Source organism: Aplidium turbinatum, chromosome 1 (assembly GCF_918807975.1).
Source record: "Aplidium turbinatum chromosome 1, kaAplTurb1.1, whole genome shotgun sequence".
Lineage (NCBI taxonomy): Eukaryota > Metazoa > Chordata > Ascidiacea > Aplousobranchia > Polyclinidae > Aplidium > Aplidium turbinatum.
The window spans coordinates 56,696,258-56,712,832 of NC_137472.1; the positions used below are offsets into that span (position 1 = coordinate 56,696,258).

A 16,575-nucleotide genomic window follows, 5' to 3' on the forward strand; every position below is an offset into this window, starting at 1 on the left:
ACAGAAAACTTTTCCAATTTCTGTGGGGCTCGTCTTGGGAACGAGTAAGTCGCATGACTCTTTGCTGTGATATACATGAAGGAGGCATAGGAATGCCAGACATGCAGTCTTACATCTATGCGTTCCAATCTCGATGGATAAGCAAACTGCTCGATGAAGATTATTCTGCTCCTTGGAAAATTGTTGAACAAGCTTTGGTATCCCCAACCATGGTCATGTGTCTAGCAACCAGCACCTTTACTTCAATAAACAAAAAAATCAAAAATATTATACCCTTCCAGTCAACCTCTGCTTGCATGAAGTCTCTGCAAATATTATACTGTCACCACAACGCATCACACTCCGAGACTTTGCATCAGCCCCTATGGTTAAATAAGTCAATAAAACTCAATGGGAAATCTCTGTATAATAAAGAATTAGCTGAGGCGCAAATTCTCTTTTTTGGCCAATTGCTAGACCATAACGGACAGTACCAGTCTTACGATGACATATGCTCAGCTTACAACTTGACACCCAGCAACGAAACATTTATTAAATTTATCGAACTCATCTCATCATTACCTCCTTCCTGGGATGGAGACAACGGCAATTTAAATCGCCCAAACTACACCACCAACATTACCACACTCACATCCAACCTAAACACAATATGCGAGTCAACAAAAACTGCATATCACTTTTACCTTGACAAAGTCAAATTAATTCCTACAAAGCAACAAAACAGATGGCAGCACATTGCTGGAATGAATTGGAACCTGACGCGGTGGGAAAACATTTACAAATCTGTACACTACTGCACGCTAGAGAGCAAACTACGAGCATTCCAAATAAAGTTGAACCTCAGAGCAATTGTGACCAATGACGCGTTGTTTGCGTTTGGTCTGAAGGAGAGCAACCTCTGTACATTTTGCAAAATTGCTACGGAGAATACCTTTCATTTGTTTTGCGAATGTCATGTTGTAAAAAATTATTGGGAAGATGTTTTTTCTTGGATATCAGCAAAACTGAGATACCCTGTCATAGCTAATGACCAGTTGATTCTGTTTGGAACTGTGAATTCTAATTTGTTGAATTGTTTACTTTTATGCGCACGTTATGTTGTTTATCGATGCAAATATGCCGAAGCTTACCCGACAATTTCCCAGTTTATTCAAACGGTGAAAGAAACTCAGCAATCAGAGCGAGTGATCGCCGTAAAGTCTAAGAATTTGAAAAAACACCAATTGAAATGGAACCACATGACATAGATAGATTGTGAACTAGAACTTGCATGCATCTTGCTGATGTGCTGATGAGTACAATATTTTTGTGTTTGTTATCTGTGTTGTTATTGTTGTGTAATAAAAAAAAAAAAAAAAAAAAAAAAAAAAAAAAAAAAAAAAAAAAAAAAAAGATTGCGCAAGATTTGTTAAATGAGTAATGAGCATGCTTAAACGACATCAATAAAAGTTTGTACACAACCTTTATATTCATAACTTCGTCGATGAAGGGGGCCCGAAAATAAATTGGTCCCGGGCCCGTTAAATCCTGTCAACGGCCTTGGTCACACCGTCTTTAAACGAGTTCAGTGCGAAATTTGCAGCTGGTTTCTTTTCCCGATGACTTTTTCCAAATTTACTTTCATAGAAGTGCAATCGCAATTCGAAATCCGTATTTAAAGTGTTCGTTTGTCAGAACCGATCGATAGGGGGATTTCACGACGCCCATTTTAGAAAAAAATTGTTCGCACAAATACGTTGAGCCAAAAAGAGCCATTTTGGAAGCCATGGATTTTTTGAAATGTGGGAAGTCATCTTAGTTGAGATGTTTTCGATAAAAATCGCCAAGATTCATTTCTAAATACTTACTTTCAAATCCGTTTTCTCTTGAAGATCAATCAGTTCAAGTTGGATATCAGCAGGTGCTTTGTCAATGTCTGTGTTAAATGGCGAAGCGAATATACCAAACAAATGTTCATGAGATTTAAGTCATTGAAGTCCTTGAAGCGAGCCAAAAATTCATACAACAACTTTTCAAGTTAGTCTGCAACTTCAGTTTTCTTCTCAGGATGCATTCCATGGTCTCTCAAAGTTGGAAAGTGGAAAAGATTTCCTGTCTGTACGTGAGCTTTGCAAAGTCGTAATTTGTTCACAATGCCTTTTATGACCATACATTTTACGTTCCAAATAGTTAAATATAATGGATTGGTGGTGGCCGGTGCCCGGTAGGAGTTTTAAAATGATTCACAGAAGGGGCGAAATCTACAGTAATCCACTCCACAATAAATTGTTCACACGTACCAGACTAACCTAAATTATAAACACGTTTCGCGGGCCGCACACAATTCAAAATTGGCACATCTTCGCGGGCCTCACAATTTTTCTTTGCGGGCCGCATTTGGCCCGCGGGCCGCACGTTACACACCCCTGGTCTACATTATTGTGATTTATTTACAAATGCTTCATCCATTCATCAGCATAACACTACACAAGATATCAAACAAGCAACAACTATTTTATAAATAGATCAAACACAGAACTTGGCAAAAAGTCCATGCAGGTATTGGGACCAATGATCTGGTCAGAGGTTACAAGTAGGCTAAAAATTTTATCATTTTATCGTTTCAAAAAAGAGATCAAAACGTTAATTTTACAAAGCTACAGTGCATCGTAAGTGATATGTTATGGAAACCAACTTGTCATTTGTGTTTAGGTCTACGTTATCTTAAATACGCTTTTTTTTTTTGGTGCGTATGTTGAAGCGCGGGAACGTTTTAACGTTTTATTTATTTTTTCTCTTGAAGCTTATTTTAAATGGCAAAATCGTCATTTCCGTAGGGTGGCAATTGACTAGTAGACCGTATGGTCGTTTCGTTGTCTCCCTGTCGGTATGGGAACTTGTGTAACTCTTGCATTGTGTATGTTATTTGCATATTTCAAACATGTACCTATGTTCCTGTTACTGACAAATAAAACATTGATTGATTGTTTGAGAATTAGACCAAATATTCCTATTAACTTATGTTGCGTGAATGAGTATTTCTGTCTTGTAGTTGAATTGTACTTCAACTATTAGCGCCTAGCGGGCATAAAGCAAGGATATTATAGGACGAAAAAAAGATTTTCCTGAAACCAACCTTAATGAAATATAGGCTATAAGAAAGCGACACTGTAGCCTTATGATCACGATTTTTTGCCAAAAACTTTCATAACAGGCCTTCCTGTTTACGCTCTTTTCACTTTGAATCAATTCTGACCTACGGATGTGAATGCTGGACAATAAGTAAAGATATGAAGAAAAGACTATAGGCTGCTGAGAGTGAGATGTGTTTCTCAGAAGGATGTTGAGGATATCTTGGACCAGGGGCGCGGGAAGTAGGGGTTCTCAAGGGGCTGCAGCCTTCCCTGCAGCAAATTCAGCCCTCCCTGGAATTTTCAATATTTGCTTCAGCCCCCTTAGAAAATTCTTACAATTTAAGGTACATAACATATTTTTAGAAAAAAATTTCGAACAATAATTGCTACAAGGAATCGAGTTCCTGTTACGTGCAGTCGCGCTCATCATTCACGAGAAAGAGTCGTCAATCACAGGGAGCACCTCGCGGTAGCGGTACTAGCGTAGCGACCCTCCCTACTAACACGGCGGTTCATCGTTTATTGGACATCATTCTGCAATATTTTCATTTCACGTGTACTGCTGAACATTACAATAATACATAATATTGCTTTGTCATATCTGACCGACATGACAGAAGATAGTGCAACGGGAGGAGACGCACTTGCAAACATATTTGGCTTGGTAAAACAAGCACGCACGATGCGGCTTTATTTTGCGATTACCTGCAGCGGCGAAGTTTTTCAGCCTGCAGAAGCCTTCGCAAGGCAGCTCCAAAACAAGAAGACCTCTGTTACTTCAGCTTTGGAATCAATCACCATTCTCCGCGAACGGATCAAAAATCTCAGAAAAGATGAATCCGTTTCTAAGCTTATGAAAGTAGCGAACGTCTTTGCGCCTGTCAATCTCAGTTGGTTAGTGCGTGACTTCTGGAACGAAGAAACTTCAAAATCAAGCGGCGCTGGTTCGACTTTCGGGGTGTGCGCTTGAGCAACGCACGTTAAGGATTGCTCTCTATTCAGCGGCATATCTAATGGATGGAATAATTCCCTGGCAACAAGACTTCAACTATCGGAAACTTCACTCTGTCAATCTCGGTGACTGGGCCTGCATCAGTGATCTAAAGCCTCTACAAGTATGCGAAACTGCCAGGATTAAGCTCTGCAAGAAGCTTTCCCAGTCTGAGGATAAAGATTCAATCAATCAATCATCCTAAAGACGCCAAAGGATCCCCGAGTGAGCAAAACTCGATTTCGAAACACAGAAGAATTGGATGCTTTGTCGTCTGCCGGAGAAGGAGCGTGGAAACGGCAATAAGGCCTACATCGAAGCCCTTGATTTGGTTCAAGCTGAGCTTGATAGAAGATTCGACCAGGCGGATATGCTTATAGCAGCCAATAGAGAGAAGGCCCTTCTGAGCTGTGCAAACGATGAGGAAAGATCTGATACTGAGATCAGCTTACCCGATGCCATTAGAAAAGATCGCCTACAAACGAAACTTACTTTGCTCAGCGATGTTGTACGTGGAAAACCCCCAAATCCGTTCAAAAGGTTGCTGAGATATTATCGCAACTAAACCCTTAAACACTAAACGTATTTTTTCAAAGAAACGCGAATATTCGTGGAGCTCTGCCTTTGCCTCCCGGTTTCAGCTGCATCATCAGAACGTTCTTTTTCTGCTCTAGACGCCTGAAAACGTGGTTGAGAAGCTCAATGACACAAAAAAGACTTACTCATCTTGCGTTGATGCATGTCCACCAAAACATTTTGGACACTGTCGATGTCAAAGAACTCATGACACAGTTCATCGAGAAAACACCTGAGCGAAAATCAATCTTCGGTAGCGTGTGAAAGCTCATTTCCATAAACCGTCGGTTTCATATCACTTTCTAATTTGTTTGTTTGCATTTTAATTTCCTAAACAGCAGCTTTGTTGTTGCCGTTCTTCACTTGTTAACCCTCCCACATAAGGGGGGTCTGGGGGGGCGGAGCCCCCCAGAAGCTGACAACACTACGGCAGCTTCAGCCCCCCCTAGAAAAAAATAGTTCCCGCGCCACTGTCTTGGACTGATAAGAGTAGCCGAATGACGAAGTTATGAAACTGGCAAAAGCAGAAAGGAGATTAATGACAACAGTTAGAAGGCGCCAGATGCAATTTGGAAGTCATAGGCTATTCACAGACATGGAGATTTGGAAAAATTAGCACTATTGGGAATGATACAGGTAAAAGAAGCAGAGGTCGACAAAGATTAACTTATTTAAACAGCTTGAACCAATGGGCCATAAACACAACAGTCAAAACGAACGATTTTATACGAATGACAAATGACAGAGAAGTTTGGAAGACCATGATCGCCGATCGCCAACGTCTGTATCAGATCAGGCACATAATCATCATCACTTTGAAGTTCAGTCAGGACTCAGAATAAGACCGCTGGACGATTGCCTAGGCCCTAAGAAATTGTTTGTGTTAGCCTATGTGCTGCACAGTGCTTCCACTTTTACAAAGCTAGATTACCACTTGTATTACCACATTTGTCCTCAGATTACCACATTTTTTACTGTGATTTTTTACCCGATCTTAACCGTATTTCGACTTACTTTTACATTAACACAGTGGCTATTTTTACCCACTTGTTGCCATAGTTACTATCAGGTGTTGTCAGAGTTAGGATTAAAGTTAGTAAGGGTTAAGGTAAGACTTAGGAATAACTTATAAGGTTTTGATCTTTACCCAGAACTAAAATTTTTTCTAAAATGCAAGTTTTTGTTTTCAACAGCTTTAAACTTTTCTCAAATTACGACAGAATTCCTTATCCGGCAACGCTATTATTTGGTTATATTTACACTATATAGTGTAAAATAAGGCCTAAAACAACTACTCAGTTTATTAACAGAACGTTCGAAATAAGAAAGCAAAGTACCAGTAGCTTAGCCAGGAATTTTGAAAGGGGGGGTTTTGACGGCCGCCTGGCTTAGCCCGCCGGCCTCTTTGCCAAAGGCGACACCCAGCAGCGGGGGGTCTGGGGGGCCTTCCCAAAAAATTTTGAAAAATTACTTTAAATTTGGTGCATTCTGAGAGCATTTTCAACAAAAATGTGGGTATAAATATTCCTGTAAAATGGTGCTGTCTGGTGGCATAGCAAAAGAATAAGATCATGTTTTCTTGGGCATTTTTCGGTATTAAAGCTAAGTCTCTATGTTTTCTTGTTGTTAATTCCTGGCTGAGATATTTGAATGTTTAGTATTCGCAAAACTCGCTCTTTTAATGCAGTTTCGTTTAAAATTAGGCAAACTTTGTTTTAGAGACATAGAGACTGAAAGCATCATTCTCATTATCGTGACGTCACACGCGTGCCAAAGGCAGTGCCGGATTAAGGGTCTGCTGGCCTGTAGGCACATTTTATAAGTGGCCCGAAAATCAGGGTTGCCAACTAAAAAATTAGAAATATCAGTGTTGCCAAATCATTGTCACAAAGATCGTTGTTGCAACTATAACACAGGGTACCGTGCAAAACTTGGTCATATATGCCTAATTAAATAGCACCTTTGCACATTTTTGCGATTGAAAACTCGTTAACTAGTTTTTGGAGGTCAATCTTACGGAGTAGATCGCTTTCAATACACAAAAGTGCCAGTGTACTAAGACGTTGTTGACACATTGTTGATCGTTTAACGTCTTTAATTCGTTTCAGTTGTGAAAACGAGCGTTCCCCCGAGCAATTCGTAGCCATTAAAGACAAGTACATTCTAAGTGTTATTTCAGTGTTCGGAAATGCATTATAAACACCAGTAGGCTAGTGTGCAGCATTTTAAATATCTTCTGAGCACTTCCTGTTGCTGTTGTTTCATCGCGTCTTTGCTCTTTATACCAGCACATAAACTGACGAAGTTCTGATGGGAAGTCGGAAGACAGGTCCTTTGAATACACACCAACCAGACCTGCAACAGCAACATCGATGTCTTTAACAGACATGGAGTCGTACTCAGTCAAAACTCCAAACCTCTGCAGCACCATGGAATATGCATCGATACGTTTCTGTGGTGCACTCTTCCGTTGGTCGATGATCACATAAAACGTGTTGACTGTAAATTTTTGCTGGCCGGACATTCCTTCCACACCATCTGTAGCAGCTCCATCACTGACATGCTTCTGCCGCTTTGGTGCTCGCCGACTTTCAGATTTATATATGCTGCTGCCACAGCGATCACGTGCCTGCTGCTCATAACAGTCAAAATTCTCTCTGCACTCATCCAAGAATTTATCCAAGCTTCAGCAGACCAATGGCTAGTGTCAGATCGATAGTGGAACTTTGAAGCAACTTGCTACTAGTATTGAAGCGCTGCAAAATATTGTTCCAAAGTATGCACATTAGGGAAACTTCAAGGGTGTTCATGTGTTTGGCCAATGCACCTGCTTCAGTTCGTGTGCTGCCATTCTGAGTAGCATCCCCAGAGATTTCCTGGAGAGCACTTTGAAACTTGTGGTACCCAATGGTTTCTTGTGCATCAAAAGTGCTCTGCGGGCAGCACAAAATATGTCCGCGGGCCGCATGCGGCCCGCGTTTGGGTTAGACCACCCTGCTCTAAATCACAATATTAGGCTAGAAAGTTTATATCAATAATAATCAACTAACAACTTACATTTTTTCTTCTTAGAAGCATAAAACGTCCGATAAGAAACGGTTCACAAGTCACAGCTTCAATTGCACCATAAAACTAGTCTATGGAAAATTTTTGCGATTTTTGCGAAATTGCGATTTTTGCAACCTTTAATTCATCTGGAAAAACAGAGCTATTAAGATGAATACTTATCAGTTTAGAAAATAATTATTTTGAAAACATGACTAAATTTTTACTGATTTTAAAGTGGCCTGGATTTTTGACTGGCCTTGTAGGCACGTGCCTACTTTGCCTAATGGTTAATCCGGCACTGGCTAAAGGGGGGGGGTTGTAACCCCCAAACCCCTCCTGTCTACGCCACTGCAAAGTACTGTACTTGATACCGCAGCTAGAATCTGAAAGACATCTTGACTATGAATATGATCACATGGTCACCCTACCTTCAAAGTCAAAAGTCGGGACGCATTCCAAAATCAAACCGAAAACAGCGGAACATGCTAGTCACATGCTGTTATAAGTAGTTTTTTGTATATCTGCTCGATTTTGGAGGACAACAGTTTAAATGCTCTTATTTATTGATAGTATTTTATGTCAAATTTTTTAAAATTTATAATTTCCACATTTTGGCAACATTTCCACACAAAATTTCCATATTACCACATTTTTACCACAAATTTTTCATTACCACATTTAACATTTTTACCACAAGCATGATGAAAATTCCACAACTGTGGTAATTACCACAAAAGTAGAAGCGCTGGTGCTGCAGTGCAGACTGCAGACCAACAATCATCATATGTGAAGTCATAAAGCTGTCTATAATACGCTAGAACTGCTTGGTTTACTGCAGCTATTATGAAAACTGTTGTTCAAGTACAGGTAACAAAACTAATATGCTCTTCATTGAAATTAAGCTCTTCGCACTTTAAATGGATTTTTCTGCCAAAGAAACGCCCGGTGAGTTTTTTTTATGTTGAAGGAAACTCAACTTTGCACATGAGTGTGTCTAGACTAAACCTTACTTAAACATTTTCTCCTTTTGAATGAAATGCTACATTAATTTTCACCCCTTTAATTTTAGTTCATGGAGGGTTTTTCAAACGTTGTATAAAAATAGAAAAACTGAGCATAGCCTAACGGAGTTGTCAAATATCATGGTTTAGCCTGTGTCATGTTTTTCTTTTCCTTAACCCTTCTTCCACAATGATGTTTTTGTCAACCTATTCAATACAATAATTGTGATTTTTTTGGCCTATAAAACCGAGGATATTTGAACAGCCTATGTTAGCTTACTATGTAAATGAAAACGGACGCCATTTTAGCTACTTAAAAGTTCTACAATATTAAGTCCATCCTGAAAACTCTTTCCAGGCCGACTACACTCTTACACCAAGTCAAATCAATTTATTTGTTTCAACAGCGCCATAATATTAACAAACAAGCAGAGTAGGCTAAATGTAGCCTAATTGTCAAAACAATGCATTGTACAACTGTTGGTTAGATCTAACAGTAAATTTAACTACACATAGATACCGTACCTACTATAACTACCAGATTAAAGCAAAGTTTTAATAATGTAGTTCTAGCTTATATATATCTGTATATACAGGTAGGTAATTAAAAAAAAGGTTTTGCATAGCCTACCATTAGGCTACTGGGAATTTTTCAGAAGTTGAGCAAAATTGCCAGATTAAAAATTTTTAAGGATCAAAGTCTATCCAAAATAACTCTGGCAAACAGCATCTGTATGTGGTCTTTACATGTGATTGAGTTCATCATGCCAGTTTTGTTTATTTTTGTTCATTGTGTTTAACAAATACTTCGTCCATGTTTAAACTGATGATCTAATAAAGAGCTCTGGCAACTTTAGCTAATCTTCGTTGTTTTTGCCAGGGCTGTGGAGTCGGGCAAAAAATATACGATCCCGGCTCCTCTATTTATAACTGGTCGACTTTTTATTTAATTTTAACTTCACTGGCGCTGTGATCAATATTTTACACAAAGTGACAAGAACAAACACTTCCATTTTCTGATAAAGTTTTAGAGCACAATACGAAGAAGAAGCGACAATATTTTGAAAAATGATTGCAAACAAAAATTTTGTTGTTCATCGTTTTGTGTCACGTCGGAGTCCGTCTTTTTTGACGACTCCGAGCACGGCAAAATCCCTCCGACTCCACAGCCCTGATTTTTGCAATGCTAAACTTAAGTTACAATTTAGGCCTACCAGACTGGAATTTGTCCATTTATAATATAGACACACCCCAGCGAAATAAGGACTTAAGAAATAGCCTTTGCATGAGATTGGGAAATTTTTCAGGTTGGGTCGGAGAAATTATCTTGTCTCTTCTGGCAACACTCTTTAAGCGTACCAATAAATCACATCATATTTTTAGGGTCACGAGGGTTTGTAAAGACTGTTTCTCAAACTTTGGATCCTGTTCCTACTGAGAGAGCCCGTGCATACCTCGATTCCTCTGCAACAAGTGTATACCCTACAAAAGAAAGCTCTAAACCATTAGTCGCAGCTGTTTTTGTTGGTATTCTTTTTTTGACCATTTGCATCTGCGTAATCGTAAGTAAGTGTGCGGTAAAATTTGTTGTAGCTTGTTGGTAGCGATCCAGGAGTTAGCATCAGTCCAGCCAGCAGTTGCAGTAGCTTCTGGAGCTGCACACTATGCTCTTCATAGGCTACAAACACGAATATTCGTCATTGGTCAGCCGTTTGTGGTTAAATATTGTCAGTTCAGTAGTTTTTATTTCTAACCATCTCAGCGAAAACAATCACATCAACATAGCAAAGGTCGAGAAAGGCTAGAAGCGACAAAACGCAATCGTTAATAGGTGTTTGAGACCAAAATAAGGTATTAATTTAAAAGAAAGTTGGCATGGTCGCAACACCTTCAGAAAATTTTAAGATAAAATGGAAGTTACAAACAAAAATAAAAACCGCATATATTCAGGCAATAGCTTTATTAGCCCATATAGCTTTAGTTGATCTTTTTGCATAAATAGACACTTGCTATGAAGATCAGTCATGGTGAGTTATCAAGAGTGCTGATAGTCGTGAGAGGAACACATCTTGATGCGTTTAGCTCATAGTAAAAACGAGCAAGACAGGCAAAGAAAACCTCACAAAGAAATCCTCTCACGGGTAAAGCCATTTCAAGTAGGCTACAACGTACCAAGCCTTGCACGACTTACAAAATAGGTACAACTTGGTGATACGAAACAATGACAAAAACAAACAAGCAAAAACAACATCATCTTTTTGCCGAAATTCAATTATACCCAAGGAAGTTGTGTCTTACAGATATCACTATATCGGAAGGCTTTGTGCAACTGGTTTGAAATACTAAGTTTTGATTTTGCCATGTTTTTTACCAACAGTCAAAGTCAAGTTTTGTTCAATATAATTCTACAAAAAAAACAACAAAGAGTTTCGCCTACGCAGGCTAGCTGTCTTTCAACTTCCATGGTCTCCTCAAGAGGTTTGTGGACCAAATTGTAGGAGACAACTGCCTCTGCATTGTAACATCTTTCATCCGGGAAAAACAAAATATAAAATGTGATTGCAAATACATCTATAATATTTTTGCTTTGATACTCTGGGACTAGATAGATTAATTACCACTGTACAATGAAGTCCAGCTTGCTTACACTCCAAAAATCTTCCTGAAAGTTACGAACAATCTTGAGTCATGACCATTGACCATTTGTAAAAATCATTGACAAACAAAAAAGTGCATTCGTGTAAGAATAAAAAATTCGGCGAATTGCCAGTGATCGAAATCTATCGTTCATTAGGCAATCCTCTTTTGCTTTAATGATAGGCTGTTTTATTTCAGCAAAGCCTTGCGTTGGCAAAAGAAACTGCCATGGAGATGACAACTCAACTTTAATTAAAATATCACCAAGAGTTTTCCGTCCTACCATCGGTGAGCCTCAGTATGCCAACGTAAAACTAATTTTGAAGTATAGCTGCCTGTGCAACTCCTACCGTCCTTTAGGAAAAATAAAACGAAGTCCTGAGTTGTAGAATTACTTAAGTCAGATTTTGTGGAAATTTAGTTTATCTCCAAAACTTTGTTGTGTGATGGTCAATGCTTGTCTCCGCGTGAATAGGCACATCTCGGAAACCGGACTATTTTAGGCTTACTTGAGCGGGTGAGGCTATTAAGCGGGAGACGATTTTCTGCCACTCCTATACATTCAGTAATTCTGGACCTGACCGAATTGCACTTAATAAGCCGGTAGGCCTATTAACTGTGGGCTTGATAAGCCGGGACTACTGTAACGTTACCGGTTGCGTTATTTGCTGCAGAAAGGATTGAGGATTAGCTCGCGCAGCGGTTCTTAAAGAGTGGAATATTAAATGCCTGGAAAATTTGTTTTAGGAAAGAAATAGGGAGGGAAAGCTGTGGAGAAAACTGTAACTTTCTAATGTTAATTTGTTTTCAAGATTGGTTTAGGTGGGAATGTCTACACCTCGTAAGACCAAGCTGTTTGGGACAAAATGTGAAAAATTGAAAACTTCTGAGCTAGCATAATTGTGTGATCACATCGTCAATAAGATACAAATGTTAAAATGTAAACATCTTTGCAGTTACACAGAAGCAACAAATAAACATAGGCCTATCACCAACCACTATCATTTAACTAGCATAGTAATTTTAATTCGTTACAGATACGTCGTTTGCAGCCTTCCATAGTGAAAACGGTTCAAGGCCTTACGGCCGGGCTGGCGGTACGTTATCCATGCATGTTCACGTTTTGTTAGCCAATTTTAAGTGGTAGCCTGTCACAACAAAAGTGTTTATTTTATCTCTAATTAGTATAGCTTTGGTAGAGAGGTACTTTTTAAAAACCATAGACAGACAATCGATAACAACTTAATAACATTGAATTGCATAATTCAAAATTAATACAGAAATGAAACAGATACATAATTTCAAACGTTTTCGGCAAAACTTTCCGCCCTCTTCAGGAAAATATCCCAATTCATCTAAACAAAACAAAATTATTCGTGAAATGTTAATAATAAATGACTGAAATTCAATAAAACTGCACTGACCTGCGTACAAGCAACAACTGACGAACAAACACAAAAGGTGGTAGCAATCTGTCATAATTATGCGGGAGTGTGGTCATGAGACAAGATAGTGAGCGGACAACATAACATAAAATAAACGTAAGCTAATACAAATTCAACAAAAAAGATGCCCCTTTAGCGAATAATTGTTTGTTGAGCCTGGGGTTGTGCTGCTTTATTTGGAGTGCCTCATGAATTTTAGTTTCAAACTCTGATTGACAGTTCATTAAGATTGACGATACCGTTAGGACGCATCCTATCATCAAAAAAGAAAAGTCTATCGCGTATTATATCCGCACGTATTTGAAACAATTTGATAAAGACTTATGTAAAAAACTTATCCCATCCGGTAGCAACCCAGGAAAACTGTATGGTCTTATAAAAGTCCATAAAGATGGAAACCCAGTTAGGCCAGTAGTGTCAATGATTGGTACACCTGAATACCGATTGGCAAAATTTTTGGACTCGATAATTAAACCTTATATTCCTAATAAATATATGCTCGACTCTACCAACAAATTCTTAGAAAATGTAAATAACTTTGCGTGCCACAAAAATCAATTGATGGTGAGTTTTGATGTGTCTTCTTTGTTTACAAATGTACCGTTGGTTGAAACCATAAATATCATTGCTGATTACATTTTTTCGGATTCCCAACCTAATCACCCTCCTATCAAGAAAGAAATTTTCATTAAACTCCTCACGTTAGCCACACAAGGCATGTTTTTGTACAAAAATAATTTATACAAACAAATCGATGGCGTAGCAATGGGGTCTCCATTAGGCCCTACCATTGCTAATTTTTTCCTAGCACATATTGAAACAAAAATTCTTGAAGAGTCTAAAGATTTCCATCCGAAACTTTATCTTAGGTATGTAGATGATATTTTTGCTGTTTTTGATGATGAAGATTCGTGCTCAACTTTTCTAAATGTGCTAAATTCCCAACATAAAAACATAAAATTCACAGTGGAAAAAGCTAGAGAAACTATTGTAAGATCGTATAGCGGTGCGGGTTGTCTGATGTTAAAACACCTGATCTACACTGAGGTGATTCCACTTGAACTTGTCTGCTCGCATACCACCAACAAGCTGGGATGATTGTTCTATGTTGGAAAAACGCGCAATTGTCTTCGAAGCACTCAATTTGTCCTCGTCAGGTCGCGGTTTTTCTCTGGGGAAAATAACCGTGACTTTACGAATACGAAAACGTATAATAATAATAAACAGTTACCACAATATACAAGTAGACATCATACGTTTGGTATGTTAAACTTCATAAGAGATGTACGGCTGGTTAACAAATGAGACAAACTATGAATAAAATGAAAATCATATTTACCGGTTGTTGACAACCCCTTTTCCAGAATGCATTTACAAGGTGATACGCCTAAGCATTATATCACGACTAAATAGAATAGAATTATAGTTAACAAATACTCCAGAAAGTCTAATATAACCTTTCTTAAATTACGATCAAGAGTTCATTTCAATAGCTCAGTTAACAAATACAGTAATCTATTTCTAAACTGCTAAACAATTCTATCCATTAATACGTGTGAAATTGACACAAAGGAATGTTCGCGTAGCTGAGCTATTATTGCTGAATTAGAGAAATAACGCAAAGTTCTTCTATTTAAAGCCATGAATTAGGAAAAAGGCTATTCCTGATGCTGAATGTAAAAACGTTACAGTTGCATAAAAAGGCCGTTCGTTGACGTTGATGCTGAGTATTTCACAACACAACGAATCTTTAAGAAATTGACACAAAGAAATACGTTTACAAACAAGCGAACCCATTTAGCATAGAATCAACGTCAAACCGTGCTATGCCAACGTATACACAGATGTAATCTCACAATAATTAATCAACTGGAAGGAATCCGACAACACAGGCTATTTTTGATGCGTTGAGAGATAAAAATAACACAATTTCAGAAATACGGGCGCCACTATATGACTAAAGGAGGCATAGACTCCTTTTGAGTCTGAAAACTGTCAGAATCTAAGATAGTTAATAGACTTGTTTTTTTTTCCGGACGCTACAGACAAAGGGAGAATTTAAATGTTGTTTCTATAATCCAACAGACAACCAAATTTCCATATAGGAAAATTTTGATTTCGCTCACACAACTTTTATATTCACAAAAGTGATGTTACATCCTCCCCCTTAAAATGCTAACGATGGATGAGATACATTTTACAAACACACAAACATCACTACTTCTATGTTACACTACTACAAACAAGTGTCCTTTACATATACAGTACATAATTAGGCCTACGTATGTGCATACAACTCATTTAGTGTCTCTCGTTGTAAGCATGCTACCAAACATAATGTCGATCATAGTTCTTTTACTATTTCCGTAATGTCATCTTATTTCGAGGCGATACCATCTGCTTCCTGGATGAGGCACAGTTTTGCTATAGGCCGTTGAATACTTCCCGACTGCGTGAGAACTTCTACAATTCGAACGACTCCTTTTTTGTCAGGAAAGGATCTGGTAACGCGACCCATTCTCCATCTTCCACGAGGAACATTGTTGTCAACAACAAGAACGATATCGTCTTGGTGAAGGTTACGTTTCACGTCTGGCCACTTTTGGCGTAAGGCAATGGTTGGAAGGTACTCGCGAGACCACCTTTTCCAAAATTGATCTGCCAGGTATTGGACTTGTCTCCAACGACGCCTTGTGTAATTATCTTTTTGGTTAAACAAGCCTGGCGGCAAATTGCTTTCAGGTCTCAGTAATAACAAGTGGTTTGGCGTAAGTATCTCGTCGGCGGTTGGATCAATAGCGACGGGAACTAAAGGACGAGAATTAAGAATTTTCTCAACTTCAAGGAATAGAGTGTGCAAGACATCATCTGTAAGGGTTTGTGACTTTAACAGGGCATTAAAAATTCGGCGGATTGAACGAATCATCCTTTCCCAAGCTCCCCCCATATGGCTAGCTGTTGGTGGGTTAAAATTCCATTTTATTTGTTCTTGTTGAAAGAACGTTCCTATATTTTCTTGATTAAGAGCTTGAAGAGATTCTCGCAAAATTCTCTCGGCTCCAACAAAGTTGCTACCGTTGTCGGAAAACACTTCTTTGGGTTTACCTCTGCGGCTGACAAAACGGCGAAAAGCGTTGATGAAGGAATCGGTAGAAAGATCATGAGCAACTTCAACATGGACAGCTCTCATGGTGAGGCATGAAAAGACACACCCGTAACGCTTTTCTAAACTGCGTGCACGTTTAGTATAGAATGGACCAAAATAATCTATTCCTACATGTGAGAAAGGAGGCTCATCCGGTTTCAGACGAGCAGGAGGAAGAGCTGACATAAGTTGCTGAGAACCAAGTGCGCTACGTTTGCGACACAGAACACACTTACTAATTTCTTTTCTGACAGCAGCTCCACCCTTTATGATCCAAAAACGTTGGCGAAGCGATGTCCATGTATGGGACATACCAGAATGGCCAACCAGGACATGGTGGTTTCGAATGAACAAAGTTGTCAAATGATGTTGATAGGGCAATATTGCTGGGTGTTTGGATTCGAAAAGTATCGGTGCATTTTCTAACCGTCCACCAACTCGAAGAACACCACTCATCAGGCATGGACTCAACTTCGAAACACATCGAAGATTCGGAAGACTCTTTAATTCCCTTTTGAGTGCTTTGCTAGAAGAAGAAGAAGAAGAATTCTTAAGAATTACAAACACAGGCGAAAAGACTTGCTTCTGTACATAAGATATGAGACGTAACTCAGCGATG

At 38.8% G+C, this 16,575-nt stretch overlaps 1 protein-coding gene across 2 annotated transcripts in view; it reads left to right on the plus strand.

Annotated features, from left to right (window-relative positions):
* Positions 1–8,419: 8,419 nt before the first annotated feature.
* The window catches only part of LOC145772266 (mast cell tryptase-like), a 32,121-nt gene continuing 23,965 nt past the window's right edge, over positions 8,420–16,575 (plus strand). The window contains exons 1-4 of one of the 2 annotated variants that reach the window (XM_082584134.1): positions 8,420–8,673; positions 10,113–10,295; positions 11,565–11,654; positions 12,404–12,463. In XM_082584134.1, coding sequence (XP_082440260.1) covers positions 8,646–8,673; positions 10,113–10,295; positions 11,565–11,654; positions 12,404–12,463 — 361 coding nt within the window. In that variant the 5' untranslated portion in view covers positions 8,420–8,645. The remainder of the gene's footprint in view (positions 8,674–10,112; positions 10,296–11,564; positions 11,655–12,403; positions 12,464–16,575) is intronic. The other variant, XM_082584141.1, reaches the window with a different exon arrangement.